The 24,590-nt window shown below is 40.4% G+C and overlaps 2 protein-coding genes across 5 annotated transcripts in view; one reads left to right on the top strand and one right to left on the bottom strand.

Annotated features, from left to right (window-relative positions):
• Nucleotides 1-916: 916 nt before the first annotated feature.
• Nucleotides 917-14,677, top strand: LOC306878284 (catenin beta-1). Of its 4 annotated transcripts, XM_079430533.1 has the most exons (17): nucleotides 922-1,085; nucleotides 7,044-7,088; nucleotides 7,223-7,447; nucleotides 7,741-7,994; nucleotides 8,087-8,325; nucleotides 8,546-8,747; nucleotides 9,601-9,745; nucleotides 9,830-9,933; nucleotides 10,036-10,062; nucleotides 10,472-10,810; nucleotides 10,926-11,084; nucleotides 11,255-11,374; nucleotides 11,764-11,914; nucleotides 12,220-12,341; nucleotides 12,622-12,682; nucleotides 13,473-13,698; nucleotides 13,924-14,677. In XM_079430533.1, the coding sequence occupies exons 2-16, from the start codon at nucleotides 7,076-7,078 to the stop codon at nucleotides 13,679-13,681; spliced, it is 2,370 nt and encodes a 789-aa protein (XP_079286659.1). In that variant the 5' UTR covers nucleotides 922-1,085; nucleotides 7,044-7,075; the 3' UTR covers nucleotides 13,682-13,698; nucleotides 13,924-14,677. The 4 variants fall into 4 exon arrangements, with proteins under 4 accessions (XP_079286660.1, XP_079286662.1, XP_079286659.1 ...); XM_079430534.1 differs by lacking the exon at nucleotides 10,036-10,062 and having other exon boundaries at nucleotides 917-1,085; XM_079430535.1 differs by lacking the exon at nucleotides 13,473-13,698 and having other exon boundaries at nucleotides 13,924-14,676.
• Nucleotides 14,677-24,590, bottom strand: part of LOC306878283 (serine/threonine-protein kinase ULK4-like) — a 221,934-nt gene continuing 212,020 nt past the window's right edge. Inside the window, exons 36-37 of the mRNA XM_079430532.1 lie at nucleotides 20,992-21,077; nucleotides 14,677-14,946 (exon numbers count right to left, since the gene is read on the bottom strand). Of these exons, the coding sequence (XP_079286658.1) occupies nucleotides 14,838-14,946; nucleotides 20,992-21,077 (195 nt within the window). The 3' untranslated portion in view covers nucleotides 14,677-14,837. The remainder of the gene's footprint in view (nucleotides 14,947-20,991; nucleotides 21,078-24,590) is intronic.

Here is a 24,590-nt window from a genome sequence, read left to right as displayed (position 1 = left end):
ATAAGGTATACAAAATACCAAAATGCCTTCAAAATGTTTTACTGTTACAATTAAAGATGATGTTTTAAACCATATACGGTTAAAGTGTGTTTTGGCACTGTTGTGTTTCCTCAGCCCCTCCTCTCTCTATTTTCCATGGGAACTCTGGGAAGAGTTGAGTTAAGAACCAGTCTGAACATGACAGCTTCACCATACACTCACACCAATTGTGTTTTGGATACATGCAAAATACGCACATTAAAGCACAATTATTAAATATGCATCGTCATTTCAGGGATTTAAAAGTCATACATTGAATATTTGGTTTTGTGAACCCCTCTGCAGCAGAGCTTTTCTAGTTTTAAATGATGGTAAATACAGCATACTATTAAACAGATGGTCATTTTAGCATGTATCAGTAAAATGTGTCAGCAGTTTGATGCAGTAGTTTTCCGATCCTCGCTGCATTGTTCTAAAGAGGAGAGGGATGGAAAAACTGCCTTTAAAACCTAAACGCCGAGCTCATATTAGTTTGCCAAAAGGTTCATTTATTTCCACAAAGAAATTGCATTTTTTTATTCATGATTTTAGTCTGGTTATCTTGTGGCGATGCTTCTCGTCAATACTACACAGACACACTCTTTATTGCGATAGTCATATAACTTAAATGAATAGGTGCGTCCCCTTTGCCGCACCACAGCCGTGCAGTTCTGGTATTCCTGCGCACGAATCCATATTCTCCCTAAATTATCTCACATTTCGCTCGTTTAGCTCGCAGCCATCTTTAACACTGCTGAATTTTATATCTGTTAAATTCTTGCACGGAAACCGCATTAGATTTCATTTCTGTAAAGATCCAGCGGCACGGGATCTAGTTTTCCGGCAGGCGGCAGGATATGGCAGGGGTAGGAGTTTTTATAATGGCTCGCGCACATATGGAGTGACGCCATCTTTCCCAGTGTGCTGCTGCGCGAGCGCGGAGTCCTCGCGCACACCTTCACTCTCAGCGCCGCGGGTCTTTTCCTCACATTTTCTCAACGGATTGTCGCCTTTTTTCGTGTTTAAGTACTGAAAAGCGAAAACGGAATATACAGCTTTTGACACAGGTGAGTGTTTTCACCGATAAAATGTGTGGTTCGTTCTGCAGCTGTGGGGAGAGAGGAGAGGAATCAGCCAGAGCACATATTACTGCAAAATCACGACCAAATTACTCTCACATTCACACATAAGTTATATAAACGCGGATTGGTTCGACTGTAATACTATAAGCGTTTTAATGAATCAGAAAAGGTGTCTTTAAAGCTCCGAGTTAAGACATGTTGTGTCTTTGGTGCTAGCTTGGTTAGCATTTTAGGGCTGGAAAAGTGTTTTGTGGAGACCGTGTAAAATCCTCCCCTAATTTAACTGAATATCTGCTTCCTTTTTACATCACCTCTGTGATTTCCTCTGTAAAATTCAACTGCTAAAGTTGGTTTAGTCTTACCGCAATCTCAAAGCTGTGTTTAAGTCGGTTGTGCGGTTGAAAGTTAGTCTGAATATGAACTAGCTAGCTGTCTTTTAACTGGTCCTTTAAGCTGCGTTTGCGCATTACTGAACTCGAGATGTTTTTAAGATGCTTGTTTTTGTGACTAACTCAAATCTGGTGGATATTAAGTTTGTGGTAACAGTTTTTGCTCAAATGCGTGGCACCTTGAGTTATAAACACTTATGATATTAGTAAAGTCATGCGCTGTAAATACTCTAAATATGACCCATATTTAAGTCTCCGTAAGAAACAAACAAAGGCATTTAAAGTGTTTGGTTGTCGAGAGGAAGTCGAGGAGGAGCTTGAGTGAAATCTGACTCTTGCTGGGGGTGGGGATCATGCATCACCCCCCAGCTCTTCTTAACAATACACCCAACTGACTTGAGCTTTACTTCAGTATGCATTGAGTGAAATTCTCAGTTGACTTTCCTGCAGTCTGTCTGACGATCTGTAAAAGTATGGGTTCATTTTTTTTCTTAAAGGGCCTGTTTTTTTTTTTTAGCAGCACAACTGGCAGTAGATTTGTTAATGATTCACGTGGCTTAAAAAGTAAACCAAACATATGTGCCTTTTGCTCCACCTCTGTCATGGAGTCTAACTGAAGGCAGTATGCATATCTTCCTCACTTTTTGTCTCATTTAGTTCCTTGTTGAACATCAGTGAACAACATACGCTGAGAAAATATTTTTGCTGCTGCTTCAATTTACTGAAAATGAGCATAATTGTATTGTGATTAGTCCAATTAATTAGGTGAAATTAAAGTTTACTTGATTCATTTGTGGTGGGACTACATGAATCATTTTGGTTGCATTAACTGAAACTGCATGGGTGGATTTTAAGTTCCCAGCATGCTTTGCATAAGACTCAATTGGGAGAGTAAATGTTAATTTATGCTTTGATTTAAAGGCAAAGCCCTGCTAGGGTTTAATGTTCTGTTTTGTTTTATATTCAAAATTCAGTATGTACTTGTTTACGTTTTAAATTGTACTTAAATGGGTTTTACTTCTATGCCTGAAATTTACTAGACACATTTAGAACACAAACTTTGAAGAAAGCAGTACATTTTACTTATTTTTGCAAAATGGACTATTCAAACTAAGAGTTAGTAAAATGCTTGTAATAGTTGTCAAACATTTATGGACATTTAATTTGACGGCTGTTTAGATAATCAAGAACTTTTACAAAACTTTTTGTTTTTTGTTTTCCTAATTGGTGTATGAATCCTCATTTTTCTTTACCTATGGTCTAACACCGTGTTCTGCTCTGTGTCTTCATGCCTAAACTTTCTAAATGGAAGCGTCTGAGGTAGTTATTTCAGTTGTACAGAGCGGCTACAGTATGTTTTTGGATCTGGGTGAGGTATATGAAGTCAGAATGCACTGTGTACGTGCACATGTGCGCAGACTGCTGCTGTTAGAGCATCTCTCATCACAATTGACACATTTGGAGCAGATGTGTAGTATAGGATATTCCTGGGAGCTAGCAACTAAGATCTTTTGAAATACTGCACACAATAGGCAGATCTCTGGAACTGAATGCGGGTGCTGAAATTGCTATCTAAGCTGCATGCCCCTGGTCACAACAGGCACTTAGCCCAAGCCATTTGGGTGGTATTTAAATTCACATGCTGTCCGAATGCCAAGGATTACAAACAAATGCCTCCGTCTTCTCAAGCCTCCACTCTGGTTTTAGATTTTTGTTAATGCAAAGTTTCATATAGACTTTGAAGTCTAATAGAGCTCCAGCTAGGAGGGTTGAAGTGACCAATGACACAAGAATGGTGGGTTTGGTCCAGGCTATTGTTTTGTGATGCAGACGTTAGCTTTTCCGAAGAACGCGGAGTCTGAAATTCTACATATGCGTAACAGATTTGTGTGCCAGGTTCCTAGTCAGATTCAGGCTTTGAGTAATGAGTGCTTATTTGCTGCTCATTTTTAGCAACCTCTCTGTTAGAGCTCTGTGCGGACTGTGAATCTTTCTTCCCCCACTTTTTCTACGTTCCAACTCCACCCATATTCCACCCAGTAGAATTCAGATTGGTTTCAGATGTGCATGTTGGCCAAGCAGTGAAAAACACATGCATGTGGTTATTAGGGCTGGGTTTTTTTCATGCCCAAGCCAGTCTGTCAGTGAAATAAAGAAACTAGTGGAGTTCAGCAAGAGTAAAATTCAGAAGAGCTCACCCAGAAGCTTTTCTCTTCATGATTGTATTCACACTGTCCATTCAGATGATTCTATAACCCAGCGATTGAGCTCTGGAAGGGAAAACCGATTGTCTAAATACATCCAGCATGACCTCATCAATGACCCAGACTAACCTGTAGTGGTTTGTTAGGACTTATTTCCATGCATCATCTCAACAGACTGTGCGCAAGAGAACTGTTTGCGTGTAGCATGTGTGTGGGATTTATTGGAGGCTGAGGCTCAGTTGGCACCTCACATTGCGTGCGAGAGCGAGCAGTAATACCGCAGGGGGGTTAAGGCCTGTATGCTGCTGGGTTTATCTCTCCAATTGACCCCAGATGTTGTGAACCGTAGACTGAGCGACTGGCTGACTGCTGTGAAACTATCAGCAGCCCCAGGCAGAGTGCCACAGCAACACTGTTTTACACATCCCCTTATCAAACACACTTTCCATGCTCTGCATTCACAATACTGACAGCTGCCTCCTAGAGGAACTGTCCTCGTTATTGGCAAAAATATATATATATATATATATATATATATATATATATATATATATATATATATATATATATAACATAAGAGCTGACCATGTCATTTTGACTTTTTATTTATTTATTTATTTATTTTTACGCAGAGCTGCACAGGACTGAGAGATTTTTGTAGGCTTTGGTGTGTCAGTTCCATTCTCCTCCTGGACCGGGGGTTTGTTTTGGCACCCGTGTTGGTCCAGGTGACACTTCCATTTGTAAAAACAGCATGGCCTGCTTTTTGGTTTCGTTCTTGAGCTGGGATGTAGTGATGCAGTGCTTTTTTTTTTTTTTTTTTTTTTTAACCGAACACTGAAAAATAAAGTTAATTTAGCAGAAAATTTAGTATAATTTAATTAATAACATGTATTTAATAATCAACAACTAAAAATGGAGTTCGAACATTTAAATTACACATTAGGCAGTGTTTATATAAATTTTTTGATTGATGTTTTTTTATATTTATTGTTGAACTAATATACAGTAAACGTGCTTTGACAGATGTATTGAAACATTAGCCTAAATAGTGAAGACATCAATAACAAGTTAAGTAAAAAAAAGTATTCTTATCCTTTCAACAGATCTTCTAATTTTCATTCGTTTATTTCATGCTATAAAAAGTAGTAAAGAGGAAGTGATGATCGGTTCAGGTGTGCTGCCAAACAACATGTATTGTGTGAATTTGTGAGATAACTGACAATTTGAAAACTTTACATTTTCATTTCAAAAGTAACAAAACCTAAAGCTTATTGCAATTTATTGAATGGTAGATGGACTACAAATAATGATCAGTGAAGTTTTGTTCACTCATCAACAGAAAACAGCCTAGCCTTAAATTTAGATTCTTGATATATATTCAAAGAATTGATGTTCGTTCATCAAAATGAAGATTGATTCAAATCAAGAAATCAATATTCAATGTAACAATCACCTGTTGTGGCTTATCTATTTTGTGTACATAAAGCAGACTCTGACACAAAGCACCTCGCTCAATTTCCGCCCTCCAAAACAATTTTGGCTGAAATGGGAAATATTTCAGTGCATCACTACTTTGTTGCCGTAGTGTTCAGTCTGTTGTATAATTATAGCTCTAAAATAGGATATACTGACTTGGTGTCTTTAGAGAGGCAAGCCCCATTATGACTGTGTAATTGAGGTTTATCCATAATAGACTGTGTGCAACACAACACACATCTGTATTCCAGTCTAGCCTAACTAATTCAGCTTCTGAACTTGAAGAGGCTGCTTTCGAGAGCCAAATCCTGACAAAAGTGCATGTGAGAATAGAGCCCAACGAACAGGAAAAGTTATTTTTCTCTGAATATTTGCCAAGACCTTGCTGCGTCATAAAGCTAAACCTCCTGTGGCGCTGTTCCACATGGACTAGCAGCTCCTGAACAGGAACAGCAAAATGTTGACAAGAGCTAGTCGAAATGTTCTACCGAGTGACCTTTCCACATGCTGCAACATGTTTGTGTTTTGTAAGAGCTGGTTGACTGAGAGGAACAGTATGTTTTGCTAACCAACACAATGGAGAGACATGGGCAGCCAGGTTTGGTCTCAAGGCTACATGTGAATGTTGGACGTCTCGGAGAGGGGTTGCATTCTGCCTGCTGACTTGGAGAGGGGTGTTGTATGTCTGAATAAAGGAGGTGGGCTTGGGGCTTGTGTTATGGTAATTTTGGAGGAGGCCTCACAAAAGGGAAGGAGACTGGGGCCCCCCAGACTGAGACACTGAATTCAATATTGCTTCGGTAGGTGTTAACTGCTGACGTTGATGGGCAATCGACAAAGAATGTCATGCGTATATTGACGCTGTTGTGATGGTGGGGTTTCTGGCTGAGCTCATTATAGAAGCTCATATAAACCTTTAGCACCTCTTTTACTAAAAACCCTCATGGCTTAGGGGTGAAGATGGAGGTTGGATGTTTGGAGTGGCACTAATAGCTCAAGCTTTATTATCATGCTTGTGATGGAGAGACTTTGTAAAATGCAGAAAAAGCTTCCCCAGGCTTTCTACGTAGATATTTTTACCAGAAGAACGTCATGTCATATGAGGCCTGATATATTCAGGGCTATTTTCAGTGGTCCAATGACACATTTGTTTTGAAATGCATATAAAAAATATTTTTTTTCACTGAACCTTCTTTTAAATAGATGCAAAAAATAAAACAAATAATTTGCAGAAATAGCAGGAAAACATACAACCGAGTTCAAACACTTTTTTGCTAGAAACAGCTGGTGTACATTTTGAAACAGATTTTAGTCAATTTATAGCATTCTTCTAACTGAGATTTTCAAGGCAGCAGGAATGTCACAAATTCTCACAAAAACTCATTTCAGCTGGGTGGAAAGTTACCTTGACATTTGTATTGTTTTAAATACTTAAATATAACTTTTTGTAATCAAATCTTTATTAATGTACCTTTTAGTGGATGTTTTAAAGAATAGATGGAGTGATGCCTACAACAACCCCCAAATTCCTGAATTATAACATAGACCTTTGATTTCCTGTAGTACTGTTTATTGTTCACCCCAAGCTCTTTCCGGGGAATATCATGAGGGACCTGGAGATAATAAGAGTGGCTGTGTGTAGTGTGGCACATCCTGCCTGACTCTTTCATCCCAGCTGCAGTCAGGTTAGGAGACAGAGAGCATTCAGGCCGAACACTGGGGCTTGTGTGTGCTGCACGCTGGACTTTGAGGAATGTTTGTGTGTGTGTGTGTGTGTGTGATAGAGACTGAGTTGAGTGCTATATGAGAACGAGAGAGAAAGTTGGCACCACGAATGTGAAATTAACCATTTTGCTGTGTTTGTTTTTCAGATTAGGAAGCTGTGCTTGGCTGTGAGAGAACCATGGCTACCCAATGTAAGTTATTTTACATGTTGTTATAGTAAAATATTTTTGCGAAGCAGAAATGTTCGAAGAGCTAAAATATTTAAAGTCTTGGCCTAAATACGATTTAGATATTTGATTCTCATTTTGCAATGTTTTATGTGCAGCTGACTTGATGGAGCTCGACATGGCCATGGAGCCAGATCGCAAGGCTGCGGTCAGCCATTGGCAGCAACAGTCTTACCTGGACTCAGGTATCCATTCTGGGGCCACAACCACTGCCCCATCCCTAAGCGGCAAGGGCAACCCAGAGGATGAGGATGTGGATAATCAGGTGCTGTATGAGTGGGAGCACGGCTTTAACCAGTCCTTTAACCCGGACCAGGTAGCAGGTGTGTGGTGATTTTGTTCTCCTGTTTTAAGAATCCATGGAAAGAATATGGAAAATTGAGAATTTAATTTACTTAATGCGAGGTTGGGTCAAAGAAGTAAACTGCAGTCACATTGGTTTATGTAAGACACAATGCTGAGACAATTTCTCATTGTTTTAGCTTGTTTGTATCTTTTCATTGTGGGATTAACAATCACCGTATTATATTCATAGACATAACTGATCTTTATATTCGTTTTTTGAATAACTGTGCATAAGACAGTTGCTTGATATAGTACTGTGGTTTCTCTGTAGACATCGATGGTCAGTACGCCATGACCAGAGCCCAGAGAGTCCGGGCGGCCATGTTCCCAGAGACTCTAGATGAGGGCATGCAGATACCCTCCACACAGTTCGACTCTTCCCACCCTACCAACGTCCAGCGCCTGGCCGAGCCTTCGCAGATGCTCAAACATGCTGTGGTCAACCTCATTAACTACCAGGACGATGCAGAGCTGGCCACCCGTGCCATTCCAGAACTCACCAAACTACTGAACGATGAGGATCAGGTCGGAACGAATGGACTGTCAAAAACAGCCAGTGCTGTGACACTGTCAGAGTGTGCTAATGTCTTGTTTTTTTTTCTTTCTATTTCCATCAGGTGGTGGTAAATAAGGCAGCTGTGATGGTGCACCAGCTCTCGAAGAAGGAGGCCTCTCGTCATGCCATCATGCGATCCCCACAGATGGTGTCGGCCATTGTGAGGACGATGCAGAACACTAATGATGTAGAAACAGCCCGCTGCACCTCCGGCACTCTGCACAATCTTTCCCACCACAGAGAAGGCCTGCTCTCCATCTTCAAATCAGGAGGCATCCCTGCCCTCGTCAAAATGCTAGGGTTGGTTCTCCTTCATGCTCTCTATTTTTAAACAGACAAATATCGACCATCATGCGGATGTATATCCTGTGAATCTTTTGAATCAGGGAAGTTGTAGTGAGTTTGTAATTCAAGGGCTAGCAGGCTGAGTCATACTTGAGAGTTGCTCTGTGTGCTTAAGCTTGAATCCCATTATTTATCCGTAGTTTGGGTCTAATTAATATTGCTGTGGTCTCTTCAGTTCCCCAGTGGACTCCGTACTGTTTTATGCCATTACGACTCTACACAACCTGCTACTGCACCAGGAAGGAGCCAAGATGGCTGTCCGTTTGGCCGGAGGCCTGCAGAAAATGGTGGCCTTGTTAAACAAAACAAATGTCAAATTCCTCGCCATCACGACTGACTGCCTTCAGATTCTGGCATACGGCAATCAGGAAAGCAAAGTAAGAAGCAAAAACTTCTCAAAGATAGGCACATCACAGCAGGGTTCTTGGCCAGATACACTCTTGTTTACAAATTGTATTTTTCAAAAATCTTGTCACTCATATCTAGCAGTGCTGCAACATACTGTATCTGCTATGTATAGAATTGAAGTGTTTTTGATTTTCACCTTGATGTTTTTCTTTGGCGCTGGATGTCTGACTATTATAGGGCTGTTTATTCAGATAAATATTGAGATTTAAAATAGTTTTTTAAAAGCTCTAGGTTTGCTCTGCTTGTTTGCAGAACTGCACAATTTGGCCAAACAAATTCAATTTGGCTTTAATAATAGTAACTAATATTTATAATGATATTTATTACTAATAGTAATAATATACAAAATATTTAAATCTTTCTTTTTTTATTGTTAAACAATCCAGCTTATTTTGGTGGGGAAAAGACTCATAGAGACCTTAAGGCTCCTCTTTTGTTGGCAACAGCTGGTTATAAGTGCTTTTCAGTTCAAATTTGAAAAGATTGTTGGTGCATGTTACCAAATGCAGGTTACAAGCGACCCAAATTCAGAGCAGATGCAGCATTTACTCTGAACCGAGAGACAGAGAACACTGGATCATGAGCTTGTGTGTAAATGTGAAACATGCAGTGCATATATTTAAATCAGTCATTGTGATTTCACAATCGCGCTAAGCTGTAATATTAGCTTATAGTACATTTGTATATTGCTGCGTTTACACAATGTCCTTGGTCTTTTATGCATAAAGTCACACTTGTTTGAGTAGTGCACTATTGATAGTATATTGCTAACCTTGGTAAACTCAAATAATTTGCTCTTTTTTTTTTTTTTTTTTTTTTCAGCTTATCATTCTGGCCAGCGGAGGCCCACAGGCTCTGGTCAACATCATGAGGACCTACACATATGAGAAACTGTTGTGGACCACCAGTCGAGTGCTCAAAGTGCTGTCAGTTTGCTCCAGCAACAAACCTGCCATCGTTGAGGCTGGTGAGTCCATTTAGCTTCAATTTAGTGGAAGGTGGGATATGATGGTTTAGGATGGTTTGACCATGAAAGCTGTGTTGTTTTCAGGTGGCATGCAAGCACTTGGCCTTCACCTCACAGACCCCAGTCAGCGACTGGTACAGAACTGCTTGTGGACTTTGAGGAATCTCTCAGACGCCGCCACCAAACAGGTACTGATCCATCAGTCTGTTTCACTCAGCTCTTGTACGCTGTCTTCTGTTCTTCCTACATGAGCCCTCTCTTTCTGTCTCCCCATTGTTTCCATGGAGAAGACGTCTTTAGCAGAAGTAGATGTGCAGGTAACAGTCATTCCTGCCTTTGTCTGTGACAGGGGTTAGGGGCTGTAGCCAGCTCTGACCCCACACAGTAAGGACATCAAATTGTGAAATAAAAAAAGTATCGATGGAGCATGAACGGATGCTACATTTGGTTGTAATGCCTGCGCTATGTGTACATTTCACCCAGCTGTTTTTGTGGCATCAGAATTCTTGAATTATCAAAACATTTCTGGAATGATTTTGTGTATTTAACCATTTACCCGCTCATGGTAGGCTTACAACCTCATGTAATATGTAGTAAAATGTTATGAATGGCTGTGACTGGTCGTGTGCGGGACAAAAAAATAAACCTGGATTGAGTTTGTCATGAATGCAAATTCTGGGTTGAATAAAGCAGCGCATCTCAACTCTGGATCTTTCTGTTCTACAGGAGGGCATGGAGGGGCTCTTGGGCACCCTGGTCCAGTTGCTCGGTTCAGATGACATCAACGTGGTGACGTGTGCTGCTGGAATCCTGTCCAACCTCACCTGCAACAACTACAAGAACAAGATGATGGTGTGCCAAGTGGGCGGCATAGAGGCCCTTGTGCGCACTGTACTTCGTGCCGGCGACAGAGAGGACATCACAGAGCCTGCTATCTGCGCTCTACGTCACCTCACATCCAGACATCAGGATGCAGAGATGGCCCAGAATGCAGTGCGGCTGCACTACGGGCTGCCTGTGGTGGTCAAATTACTCCACCCTCCCTCACATTGGCCTCTCATTAAGGTATGGAAGTGATATGAGATCATCACTCCTGTCTTTTAGTGGCTTTCATTGTGCATTTTCTTTTTTCATAAAGGTATATTTTACCACTTTTTTTAATGCCTGTGTCCTCTCCCAGGCCACAGTGGGGCTGATCCGTAACCTGGCACTGTGCCCTGCCAACCACGCCCCGCTCAGAGAGCAGGGTGCCATTCCCCGCCTGGTGCAGCTTCTGGTCAGGGCCCATCAGGACACTCAGAGACGCACCTCCATGGGTGGAACACAGCAGCAGTTTGTGGTGAGTCATGGTCACATGATCGTCTGGATTTCATGTCCGCTGAATTGTGCAATTTCACTATTCTGAAATTAAACCCTTATACCCACTTAATCCATATAAGCGCACAAGTTAAGGTGTCCAGTAATTTTCTCGCAGAATGGATAGGTGAATGAAGTTTTCATGTGTTTCAGGAGGGTGTTCGTATGGAGGAGATCGTGGAGGGCTGCACTGGAGCTCTGCACATTCTAGCAAGAGACATTCACAACAGAATCGTCATCAGAGGACTCAACACTATTCCACTGTTTGTTCAGGTCAGTCACTGAGAGCTCACATTATCTGTCTGTGTCTCCATTATGATGTTCGTTCTATTGTCTAATAGTCTATCTAGTTATCTTTTGCTTGGAGTTGTCTGGCTTTTGATCTAGTTTTGGTTTGTTTGTTCTGTTCTTTTATCTATAATTTGTTCTATCATTGTTCTATATTTCATTTGTTTGCTATATTATCGTTCTGTCTCTCTCTGTTCATTGTCTATTGTTTTGCTGTTTATTTTATATATGTATAGATTGTATGCTTGCTCGTTCAATATATGTATAGATTGTATGCGTTGCTTAGTTAAAGTTTGAACTAAGTTGGTATTATATTTGCAGCTACTGAACTTTTAGTTTGAGTCTGTCTGACGTGCCTCCGTCTTTCTCTGCAGTTGCTATATTCTCCTATCGAGAACATCCAGCGTGTAGCTGCAGGTGTGCTGTGTGAGCTGGCTCAGGATAAGGAGGCAGCCGAGGCCATCGAGGCAGAAGGAGCCACCGCTCCCCTCACAGAGCTCCTCCACTCCAGAAATGAGGGAGTTGGTGAGTGTATGCTCCCCCTCTTAATAAGCAGCACGTGTGTGCGAACACGACCACCATTATGCAGAAAGACATCAATTACATATAATGGCAGCACACTGTGTCACTGCCTCCCGATGTTTCAACAAAGTTTGAAGAAACAAGTTAAACTTCCATAGAATAAACAGAGAAGCAAGTGTTAAAACAAAACACGATGCAGATTTGTTTTCCCAGCTATGCATGGATTTCCACTGGAGGCAGTGGCTGGGGTGAGCAGGGTTGGCTTAAAAGTTTTCTCGGTCACTAACGTTGCTATCTCTCGCCCACAGCCACGTACGCTGCTGCAGTTCTGTTCCGCATGTCTGAGGATAAGCCCCAGGACTACAAGAAACGACTGTCTGTGGAGCTCACCAGCTCTCTGTTCAGAACTGAGCCCATGACCTGGAACGAGGTAAGGGGGCTCATCTCTACTAAATCCTGCAATCAACGCTGGCACAGAGCCCTGCTGTAGATTAAGCCTATAAATTCCCAGCGTATTACAGAACAGATGTGGGTGTTATATTTGTGAATTTACTGGGCAGGTGATTTTTTCTAACAAAGCATTATTGTTTTTATGAGCCTCAAGCACTCTGAAAGCATTAGTGGAACTGATTTAGTCCTGATATACTCAGAATGCAAGGCTGAAGTGAGCACTTCTCTTATGCATGTTTTTCTTGCGTGTCTGTTTTCAGACTGGAGATCTAGGGCTGGACATCGGTGCGCAGGGAGAGCCTCTGGGCTACAGGCAGGACGGTAAGTTAATAATTTTCATAAATGAGATCAGCTCTCAGCATCTGGGTGTGATGCTCACTAATCCACTGCTTCATCAGCCTTCACCCACCAAACCTAGAGACATGCCTGGGGCTTTCCATAAAAACAGGGCACTAAATGAGGCCTGGAACACTTAAAGGATTAGTGGGCCAAAAAAAAAAACACATTGTCTTTCACGGACCCCTCATGTTGTTCCATAACTCTAAAACTTTCTCAAGAAATTAGATGTTAAGCATAATCTGACAGTTTCAATCACCATTCACTTTAATTCTTGTCATTCTGCTTAACATATTTCATGGTTTATGGAAGAAATCAGTCATAGGAATTTGTAACATCATGAGCCTGAATGAATTTTCTTTTTTGGGATTCATCGCTTAAAAATATTCCCCCTGCCCTGATTTCAACAAATGGTCAGTAAAAGGTGCTTAACCATCAGTCTAAAGGTATAAATAATTTGGAAATAATTAAAATGACTAAATTGAACTTAATTTATATTTGGATTTGTTCATACCATAAATTTTGCATGTTTTTTGCCTCAATAGAGAGGTATTACATAGAAAAAGCTAGAAAAAAAAAAAAGCTCTAATAGGACACCGTATTCCTAGAATATGTCGGGTTCCAGTTGAGTTGGGTCAAACGCCTTTTGTTCTCTCTCTGGTCTTGTGGGTCTGAGGTTGTGTTATTTTGAGCTGCCCATTTAATATGCTTCCTCTAACGTACGTGTGTGTGTGTGTGTGTGTGTGTGCTCCCTCCACTTCCCATCGCCCTCCAGACCCAAGCTACCGCTCCTTCCACTCCGGAGGTTATGGGCAGGATCCCATGGGCATGGATCCCATGATGGAGCACGAGATGGGCGGGCACCACCCTGGCCCAGATTACCCCGTAGATGGCCTGCCCGACCTCGGCCACGCCCAGGACCTGATCGACGGCCTCCCGCCGGGCGACAGCAATCAGCTGGCCTGGTTCGATACCGATCTGTAAATACAATGACTTTTTAGGTGAGGCACCGAGATGCCCCGAACGCGCACTCGATCAGAATGGCCGGTTGTGTTTGATCTGTGCTGACCGCACCGTGTGTAGGAGATTTGAAAGGCTCGAGTAAAGCACGCCGGTAGCAGAACTAATCTGAGCTGCATCTGAATTGATTACAGTCCTGTATGTGTGTGTTTCTCCACTTGAATGGGATTCTAATCTGTTTGTCCCCTCTTTTCTCTCTGCTGCAGCTGTATCGTCTGATCTGAATGAACCTGCATTGTGATTTTGGCCTGTAGAGTTGCTGAGCGGGCTCAAGAGAGTGGGCTAGTTTCTCTGAAAGTGCCTGACACACTAATACAAGCTGAGTTTCCTATGGGAACACATGGAAGTAAAACTTTTGTTCTGGTCTCGGTCGGTCAGAATTTGGTGTGATTGACAGAAGAAAGCCCAAAAAGCAAATACTAAGATGGAATTTTCAACCTTAGCCTTGCCTGTACTTTTTATTACTTTTTATTTTTCAAAGGATATTTCAGTCTGTAATGGTACTTATCTAGCTTGCTTTATGATACTTGTCTTTTATTTTGCAGAACTTTGTATTCCTTTCGACTGTCTCTCTCTCTCTCTCATAGTGTTGAGTTATAGTGGGTAATGATCCATCAAGATTTTATCGAGTTTATGGTGTAGAACACTAATTAATCAGTTGAATTGTAATTCTTATCAAATGTAACATTGTGTAGCTTTTGTATAAAACCAAGAATTGGAGAAGTCCAAATATCAGCTCTCTTGCTTTAAAGAAATCACAAATGTTCCAAAGGGTTTGCAATCAGTTGGGGCCAGTTTTGATTTTTTTTTTCCCTTTTTTTTTCTTTCCCTGTCTTGATCTATTTTTTGATGGTAGCTTTAGAAAGGTTTTGAAAAGAACCCCTAATTATTGTAGCCTGCGATTGTTGGTTGGAGACTTGGTAATGACCTGGCTAAACAATAAAATGGACTTTAAATTTATCTAATTGTGGACATTTTTATTCTTGGAATACACTAAATGTGACTTTAAATTAGCTTAAGTAGTACAGTCATTCTAGAATTACAGAGTACATTTTACAACCACAAGAGTTCAATAATCTCTTGAGAAATGCCACTTACAAATCACAGTAACGGGTACACATTAAATACCAGGCGTGAAACTCTGTTCTGTGGATCGGAGTTCTGCCTGGGACCCGATGCCCTTCAGAATCTCTCCAGCTAATAATTCCACTGCCATGTCTGATTGGGACCTGGAAAAAAAGAAAAGTGGTTGGAATAATCTACATGTGGTTTTGTGTTCCAAAACGGAAACCATGGAGTTAATACCATTAATTCAGTAGTCACTAACAACTACACAATGCAAGTCTCAAGCTCATTGCCTTAAGATGGTAACCAGAAACCCTCGTCCGTCACAGTGGCTTATCTGGTGAGAACACTTGATTTTGCCTTGTCAGGTGTGTGTGTAAACAGTCCTGATGAGCGACAGTGTGTGAGAGAGTGACGCTCTGGGAAACAGGAGCCAAACAAACATCAAGCTGCTCCCCAAGCACACTCTCATCCATGTTTTCAACTCTGTGCAAATCAGTGTCCTCCATGTTGTTTTTTGACATTGGAAAACAAACTTTGCTGTTACTGTGAAAATTAATTCTAAGGTGGAAAAGCATGCAAGGCAACAATCTTCAGTATTCTAGCATGGACTAACCGTAAGCTGAAGGACATCGTGAAGAACTACATCAGCTTATGCTTGGAAATTGATACTATTAACCTGTATAGTGGGGCAAATAAGTATTTGATACACTGCGGATTTTTCAAGTTTTCCCACTTACAAAGAATGGAGAGATCTGTAATTTTCATCGTAGGTACACCTCAACTGTGAGAGACAGAATATAAAAAAAAAATCCAGAAAATCACATTGTATGATTTTTGAATAATTAATTTCCATTTTATTGCATGAAATAAGGATTTGATGCAATAGAAAAATAGAACTTAATATTTGGTACAGAAACCTTTGTTTACAATTACAGAGGTCAGACGTTTCCTGTAGTTCTTGACCAGGTTTGCGCACACTGCAGCAGGGATTTTGGCCCACTCCTCCATACAGGTCTTCTCCAGATCTTTCAGGTTTTGGGGCTGTCGCTGGGCAAAGCGGAGTTTCAGCTCCCTCCATAGATTTTCTATTGGGTTGAGATCTGGAGACTGGCTAGGCCACTCCAGGACCTTGAAATGCTTCTTACGGAGCCACTTCTTAGTTGCCCTTGCTGTGTATTTGGAGTCATTGTCATGCTGAAAGACCCAGCCACGACCCATCTTCAATGCTCTTACTGAGGGAAGGAGGTTGTTGGCCAAAATCTCGCGATACATGGCCCCATCCATCCTCCCCTCAATACGGTGCAGCCGTCCTGTCCCCTTTGCAGAAAAGCACCCCCAAAACATGTTTCCACCCCCATGCTTCACGGTTGGGATGTTGTTCTTGGGATCGTACTCATCCTTCTTCCTCCAAACACAGCAAGTGGAGTTTATACCAAAAAGTTCTATTTTGGTCTCATCTGACCACATGACCTTCTCCCATGCCTCCTCTGGATCATCCAGATGGTCTCTGGCAAACTTCAGACGGGCCTGGACATGTGCTGGCTTGAGCAGGGGTGCAGGATTTTAATCCATGACGGTGTAGTGTGTTACTAATGGTAACCGTTGAGACTGTGGTGCCAGCTCTCTTCAGGTCATTGACCAGGTCCTCCCGTGTAGTTCTAGGCTGATCCCTCCCTCGAGGTGAGATCTTCCATGGAGCCCCACTCCGAGGGAGATTGACAGTCATCTTGAATTTCTTCCATTTTCTAATAATTGCGCCAACAGTTGTTGCCTTCTCACCAAGCTGTATGCCTATTGTCCTGTAGCCCATCCCAGCCTTGTGCAGGTCTACAATTTTGTCCCTAGTGTCCTTAGACAGCTCTTTGGTCTTGCCCATAGTGGAGAGGTTGGAGTCTGATTGATTGAGTGTGTGAACAGGTGTCTTTTATACAGGTAACGAGTTCAAACAGGTGCAGTTAATACAGGTAATGAGTGAGGATAGGAGGGCTTCTTAAAGACAAATTAACAGGTCTGTGAGAGACAGAATTCTTGCTGGTTGGTAGGTGATCAAATACTTATTTCATGCAATAAAATGGAAGTTAATTATTTAAAAATCATACAATGTGATTTTCTGGATTTTTAAAAAATATTCTGTCTCTCACAGTTGAGGTGAACCTACGATGAAAATGACAGATCTCTCAATTCTTTGTAAGTGGGAAAACTTGAAAAATCGGCAGTGTATCAAAAACACATTTGCCCCGCTGTATATGAGATGGTGTTTTTGTACCAGAATTGAACTAGATTATTTAAATGCATTAAGCATGTAGTGCATTAGCTTATAGTCAAAAGTTATTCACAGTGGCTGTTTACTTCATGAATATGGTAATTAGAGAGCAGTGCCAAGCACAGACCTGCTTAAATAAGATAACAGCGCTATCCACATATATTATTGATGCAAACACTGTGAATTTCACCCTAAATTAATTACTAATTTAAAAACTTTAAATATTTCTCCAAATTAAAACTGAGAGGTAACCTGAACCTGAGCTAATTCAATTCCTTGAAGTGCCACTACTGAGCATGAATTATTTAAAAATCAAGTAGATATTTTTCTGAGGTGTATTTATCATTGTCTGTCCGATACGCCCTAAAGGAAGAAAACTAAAATTAGCAGAGTTCTGTTGAAACTAATGCTGCAGATTTTTTGCATTATATACAAATGTATTGCTCTACAACATGAAACCCACTCAACACATTTTACCAACATATTTAGAAATGTCATGTTTTGTGGAAAACATGCAGTTCCATTGCAAATTGAGTGGATCATGAAGTGAGTGTTCTATATTAGAAAGGGAGCGAGATCAGAATGTAAGTTTGCAATATATTTTGGACCAGAGACAATAAAAAAAAAAAAAAAAAAAAAATCAAGCCCCATTTCTTTAAGCGTCTAACTGCTGCTTGTTGATGAATTAAGCTCAGGACTAGCATTGTGTCTTAAGGAAAAGGGCAAAACCCAGTGCTAACCCTATTTACAATGTGTAGCCAAGGGTTAAAATTGGCTACCTGGGGTTAAAAAGACTAATATATCTCCATAAAGGAGTATTCCTGGTTAAATACAAGATAAAGGGTTAGTTTACCCAAAAATGAAAATTCTGTTACTGTTGTACCAAGCCTATAGAAACGCAAATTAAAACTTTAATAAAACCTGAGAGATTTCTGTCTCTCCATTGAAAGTGCTTAAAAAGGTTCATAAAGACATTGTTAAAGCAATCCAAATGAGTCAAGCAGTGTAATAAATGTCTTCTAAGGAGAGACACAATTTAATTTAGGCTTTTATTCACATAAATATTGATCAATGCATACACACAGAGCACATCAAATATGGTAAACGGAAGCTCAAATGTACTTGATGTGCGAGAACAACCCTCATTGGTTCTTGTGCATCAAGTAAGCAGAGTTTAAGCTTCCGTTTGTATTTAACATGCTCCATTTATGTGCACTGATCAGAGTTTATATTTGAATGCATTACATTCACAAACCTTTCTGGTAAAAGTTTTAGAGAATTGGGCTTTTAATGTAGGGCCAGAAACCTCTCAGATTTCCGCTCCAACCTGATCTCATGACGAAAATGTACCTGTGGGAACTTTTTCGAATAAGTACATATCACTGGAGTTTCCGAATGAACACTAGAGGTGAGCACTTGTAATCGTTTTCGTACACAGTTGATTACAGCTCCATGTTTCATTTTCCAGATGTGACAAGCTTGCTCGGTAGCTCAGCCAGCACAGAATTGGACTTACTATGCGGAATCCTTGTGTCTGAGTCCCATGAAAAACTCACAATGAAAGAGCTTAAAGATGAGCGATCGAAAAAAGAAAAGCTAAAACGGCATGCTTGCCCCAAAGCGTTTTTACATCACATTCGCTTTTGTCCATGCTATCGGGTAGGTTTTGGTGTAGTGCAGATGGTATGTTATTTTAAAACGTCACAAAGCATAAGAGTTATAGCGCCACTCAACGGACATTTCAAGTCCGAACTGCGGTGACGTACAAAACCAACATCACATAAAACGTATATCTGGGAGAAAAAAACGAACATATTTTTAGCGCCACTCAGTGAACATTTCACAACGTACATGCCACGAAACGTTCATGGCGCTACGTACAGTGCCTTGCGAAAGTATTCATACCGCTTAATTGTTTTCACATTTTGTTATGTTGCTGCCTTATGTTAAACTGCTTTAAGTTACTTAAATTTCACATCAATCTACACTCCATACACCATACTGACAAAGCAAAATCAGAATTGTCACAACTTTGTAAATTTTTTAAAAATAAAAAAACTCAAATAAGTACGTTGCATAAGTATTCATACCCTTAACTAAATATTTAGCTGAAGTACCTTTACAGCCTCAAGTCTTTTTTTTTGTTTGATGCGACAAGCTTTGCTCATTGCAATTATCTGCCATTTGTCTCCTCACCTCTTCACCTCTCAAGCTCTTTCAGGTTGGATGGGGGCAGACGCACATTTTCAGGTTTCTTCAGAAATATTTGGTTGGGTTCAAGTCCAGGCTGTGGCTGGGCCACTCAAAGACATGCAGAGCATTGTGTATAAGCCACTCTTGCTGTGTGCTTAGGGTCACTGTCCTGTTGGAAGGTAAACCTTCTGCTCAGTCTGAGGTTCCGAATGCTCTGGACTGGGTTTTCATTAAGGCTATCAATATGTTGGTGCATTGAGCTTTTCTTCTATTCTAATGAGTCCCTCAGTCCCTGCTGCTGAAAAACAGCCCCACAGCATGAGGCTGCTACCAGCACACTTTACTTTTGGGATAGTGCTCTGCAGGTGATGAGCAGAGCTGGTTCCCTTCAAACATGATGCTTAGAATTGAGGTTCATCAGACCAGAGAATCTTGTTTCTCAGAGTCTGAGGGTCCTTTAGGTGCTTTTTTGTAAATTCCAAGTGTGTTTTCTTTTGTCTTCACTGAGGAGAGGATTGATTTTGGCCACACCGCCATAAAGCCCAGATCGGTGGAGTGTTTCAGTTATGTTTGTCCTTCTGTAGATTTCTCCTATCTCCACATATGATCATGGAGCTCAAGTAGAATGACCATCAGGTCAAACCTGTTTCTGAGCTCTACAGATTGTTCTTTTGACCCCAGAGCTTGGCTTTTGCTCTGATATGCATTATCAGCTGTTGGATTAAGACGTGTGCTTTTCCAAATCATACCCATTCAATTGAATTTGCCACAGGTTACCTTCACTCAAAGTCTAGTAACACCTACAGCCAATATGAATGCTCCAGAGCTAAATTCCAGCTGTCCCAGATAAGGGTATGAGTACTTATGCAATGGAATTTATGCAAATAATTTTAATTTTAAAATTAAATTTTTGCTTTACCATTATAGTGTATGGAGTGTAGATTGATGTGGAAAAAAGCAATTTAAAGCAGTTTAACATAAGGCAGCAACATAAAACGTGAAAAAAAATTAAGGGGTATGAATAATTTTGCAAGGCACTGTATTTCGTGTCTTGCAAAAAATTCCCACAGGTACGTTTTCGTCATGAGATCAGGCTTGATTTCACTTAATTTGTGATTCAAAGGTGAATGAAAGTCTCAAGGTATTTTTTATTTATTTAAAAAAGCAAAAAACTACTTGATAAAACTCTTATGTGCATGTGTCAAACATTCTATCAAATACACTATTCTCTGAAAGGCCACGCATTCGGCTTTGAATGTATATTGTGAAAAGCACTATGTATATAAATTACACTTGAGGAAAGTGGAAATGTTTTGTGGTAACTAAAAATGTTGTTTGGGCATATCTTAAATCGCACCTGGAATACTCTTTTTAAACTTTATTCAAAGGGCCTCCAGAGCGGAGAGCATTCTGGTGTTGTCATCATTCAGTTATGCATTGTTTTCAATAATTCGTCTCTGCTTTGCCAAGAACCTAATATTGCTGAAGCTCTGCCTCCCAAGCTTGGCTGGGCAACTTCAAAGGGATTCCTTCTCATTTTAGCAGAAGGAAGAGGAGGGGGGTCCTGCCCCCAAAGGCAGCCACAATAGGCCTGTATCAATCAGAGGGTGAGGACTGAGCTCAAGGAAGCTCTCATCAGAGGCCTACGCCTCGGCCGGCAACATGAATGGATCAAAGATGAGGCGCGCACTAAGAGACTCGACCAGGGGCCTAGCGGTGCCAGATGAGGAGCCCGTGTCGATTCACTCACCTAGTAGGCAGCACCAGTTTCTGCAGCACGTGGACCAGGATCTGCCCTTCCGAAGATCCCCAACAGGAGCTGCCAACCGCACTCATCTGTATGGGAAGAAGATGAAATGTACCTTAGGAAACAGGCTCACAGAAGACACACTCTGGTACGATGTCAACCAGAATCAGCGTGAAACCTATTTAGTCACTTTAACGCGCTCCACGAGTTCGGCTCTATCATAACAGGCTGAAAATAGCATGAATTGTAACCCGTACGACACTCGAGTACTTTGCCGCTGATTTGACGTGTCTGTTTTTAGAATTGGCGGCTCTCCGCACTTCAGCGTGACAGAGCCCATTACAATGTCATCTCGATGGCGTCTCACAGATGAGATGCTTCATCTGAGTGAATGAGGGTCAGTGAAAGCCCCCTCTGATGAACAGCACAGGACAGATACTTCATCTATCTAAGAGCTCTCGGTGAATCCTACTCCTCACGCTGGCAGATGTACAACACACGCTGTGAAATCGGGAAGGCCGTTTGTAACTTTTTCCTTCATAACACACGTACTGCTACAAATCTACCTGCCATCTTTTGAAAGTAAAAATATATACTGTATGTGAAAAAAGTAACTAATAATAGACATCAGGAAAATGACTAGACCATAAAACTTTGTTAAATACAAGAACATATATATACATCTCATTTTAGTGTTTATTTTGGCGATTTCTTTCAAGGTTACTTTTAATGTTTTTTTTCTCCCCCCCCCAGCCATATACAGTGGAACAAAATACTGGTCTGCAGTACATCCTTTAGACAGGACAATTAAGATTTGTGAACTGCACACTGTAAGCAATGCTATCACAAAATGGTCAGGGATACATAGTGCAGGGATAAATGAATCATCACTCAGCACCACTCCAATAAACTCCTGTGGAGAATTTCATCCATTGAATGTCTAAAACCAAACAGTTAATAAAGAGATTATGAAAGAAATCCATATGAATGGAGTGGTTTATCCCAAGTCTTCTTTAACGCACATCAAAAAGGTTAACTGGAGCTCAACTGTAGCTTGAAGTGTGAGACCAACATGGTTCTTGCTTGTCAATCAAGTTTGAGCTTCAGTTTGTGTTTACCATATTTGATGTGCTCAATGTATCAAAGTTTATGTGAATAAAAGCATAAATTAAATTTGTTCATTATATAAAGTGATCATGTCTCTTCTGACCACTTGGAGTTTAATGCTTGATTTATATGAATTACTTTTACAATGTCATTATGAACTTTTTGGAGCATGAAAGTTTTGGTTACATGGACTTTCTTTGGAGGGACCGAAATCTCATTTGATTAAAAATCTCTTTACTGTTTTGAAGATGAATGAAAACATTTGGCATGACATGAGGGTGAGTAAATGTTTTATGTTTTGGGTGAACTAGCTTTAATTTATCAATTTAAAATCACATTTTCAGTTCAGTTAAACAATCTGGGTGTTTTTATTCATTATGTGTGTTCAGCTGAGGCTGTTATCCTAATTTAAATCCTAATAGTTTTATGCAAGATACATTTATATTACAAGAAATAATTGTTTTATTTCTTGTAATATAATGTGATATTTACATAAAAAAATGTAGTGCCCTTAAAAAGCTTCAAACTACTTTTTCTAGAGTAGCTTGACTTTAGTCTAACTTAGCAAGTGCCAACTGAGAGCATACATTACGATAGTTAAAGGGATACTTCACCCAAAAATGAAAAGTCTGTCATTAATTACCCTCATGTTGTTCCAAACCCGTAAGACCTTCATTCATCTTTGGAACACAAATTAAGATATTTTTGATGAAATCCGAGAGCTTTCTGACCCTTCAAAGACAGCAACTGCCACGTTCAAGACCCAGAAAGGTAGTAAGGACATTGTTAAAGTAGTCCATGTGACAACAGCGGTTGAGAATACTTTTTATGTAAGCAAAGAAAACTAAAATTATGACTTTATTCAACAATTCAACAAGAAGGTCTTATGGGTTTGGAACGGCTAATTAATGGCAGAATTTCATCAATTCAATTCAATTCCAATCAATTCAATAAATTTTTTGGGTGAACTAGCCCTTTAATCTGTTCCCAAAAACTAATTTGTTGAATATCGCCAAATGACATATTGGTGTTATTAAATGAAAATTGTTTCTAATTATGTACCAACTAATATAAAAGTATGAGGGACATAAATCGATCAGTTCATTGGGAGGTTTAGTAAAAAGGTAATTTTGGAAACTATGCAGGCCACAAAAGCTGCAATAAAGTCACTAAACAGAAGCGCATAGAGCTGAAACAGAACTATCATGTTCAGACACTACGCCGAAGTTCCTGAACAGACTGGGATCAACTGGCACTTCAGAAGTTTGTCTTATTCTGTGTTTATGTCTCACGCACTCTTTCATGCTGAGCCACATCTAAGCAAGGAGTCCACAGAGTGTGACGGCACGTTCAAAAAATGCTCCCTTCCAAAACAACCGGGCAAAACACAACAGCTTGTGCACAAAAGCACTGTCTCAAGAATGAATCTGGAAAAACTCCTATGACACTAAGGAACAGATCTGCTGATTTATTATTATTACTATTAATTTCAATAAGCTCTTGATGGAGAAATAGGGTTATACCCCCGAGTATGAAGAGGGGTCCGTAATAAGAAGGGTGGTGGGATCTTCATCACGTTTCTGAAGAGTCTGATGATGAGCTCTTTATCTCTGATGTCATCACCCTAGCCTGCCCGCCCACCTCAATATGCACCCGTTACTAGGCAACAGGGTTATGTACCCGGCTGAACACGCCATTTTATCCTTAGTTCATTTCCTTCCTCCCCAATACTCAAGGCATTACCTACTCACCCATTTATAATGGACGTATCCACATTTATGCTACATAATCACATGGTTTGGATGCCAACTGTTGTTAACTGACAGCTGCAGCTCTTCCAAGGGGCTTGACAGAGGGATACGTATATGATAAGTGTATATTTATTTGAACAATATTACAAAAGAATCATTCACCCAGTCATTAATTTATTTATACATGTGGCCACACATTTAGTTTCTAACATTAACACCTGGGGCCGGATTCACAAAACATTCTTTAAAAAAAAAAAGGTCTTAACTACCATTTTCTTTTTCTTTTTAAACTTAAGAAAAAAGTTTCTTGGTTATTTTATTGGGTTATTTCAATTGTTATATTTAAGCATTACAACAACACATAATAGTTGAGTTTTCTGAAGTGACAGCGATGACTGATAATGTAAACAAGGTCATGATTGTGTGTAACGCGACGTTTTACTGAATTCAAAATTCAGCAACAACCCTACAAAAACATGGACGCATTTACTGTAGTAGAACGAACACACATGCTGGAAGCATTCACTCGGAAGAGAGTGCAAAAACAGCACAAAAATGAAGCTTGAGACAGGCTCTTTAAAAGTAACTTTTCAAAAACGCAGCATTTTAAAAACGTGAAGCCGAGCCCAGTCAAGCTGGTCGTGACGAAAATGCTTATTATGATTATTAGGGTAACCTACAGAAACCCCAAAAAGACAATCCTTGAAGTGTAAGTTTATCAGTGCGTCTTCAGCCATGTATCGA

The sequence above is a fragment of the Barbus barbus genome, assembly GCF_936440315.1.
Source record: "Barbus barbus genome assembly, chromosome: 12".
In the NCBI taxonomy this organism is placed as follows: domain Eukaryota; kingdom Metazoa; phylum Chordata; class Actinopteri; order Cypriniformes; family Cyprinidae; genus Barbus; species Barbus barbus.
The sequence above is the reverse complement of the archived record's forward strand: the minus strand, read 5'-3'. Positions and strand labels throughout refer to the sequence as shown.

Coding starts and splice junctions, on each gene's coding strand:
- LOC306878284 (XM_079430533.1), top strand. Junction 7,448..7,740: donor TAACCCGGACCAGGTAGCAG/GTGTGTGGTGAT, acceptor GTTTCTCTGTAG/ACATCGATGGTCAGTACGCC. Junction 10,063..10,471: donor TAGCAGAAGTAGATGTGCAG/GTAACAGTCATT, acceptor TCTGTTCTACAG/GAGGGCATGGAGGGGCTCTT.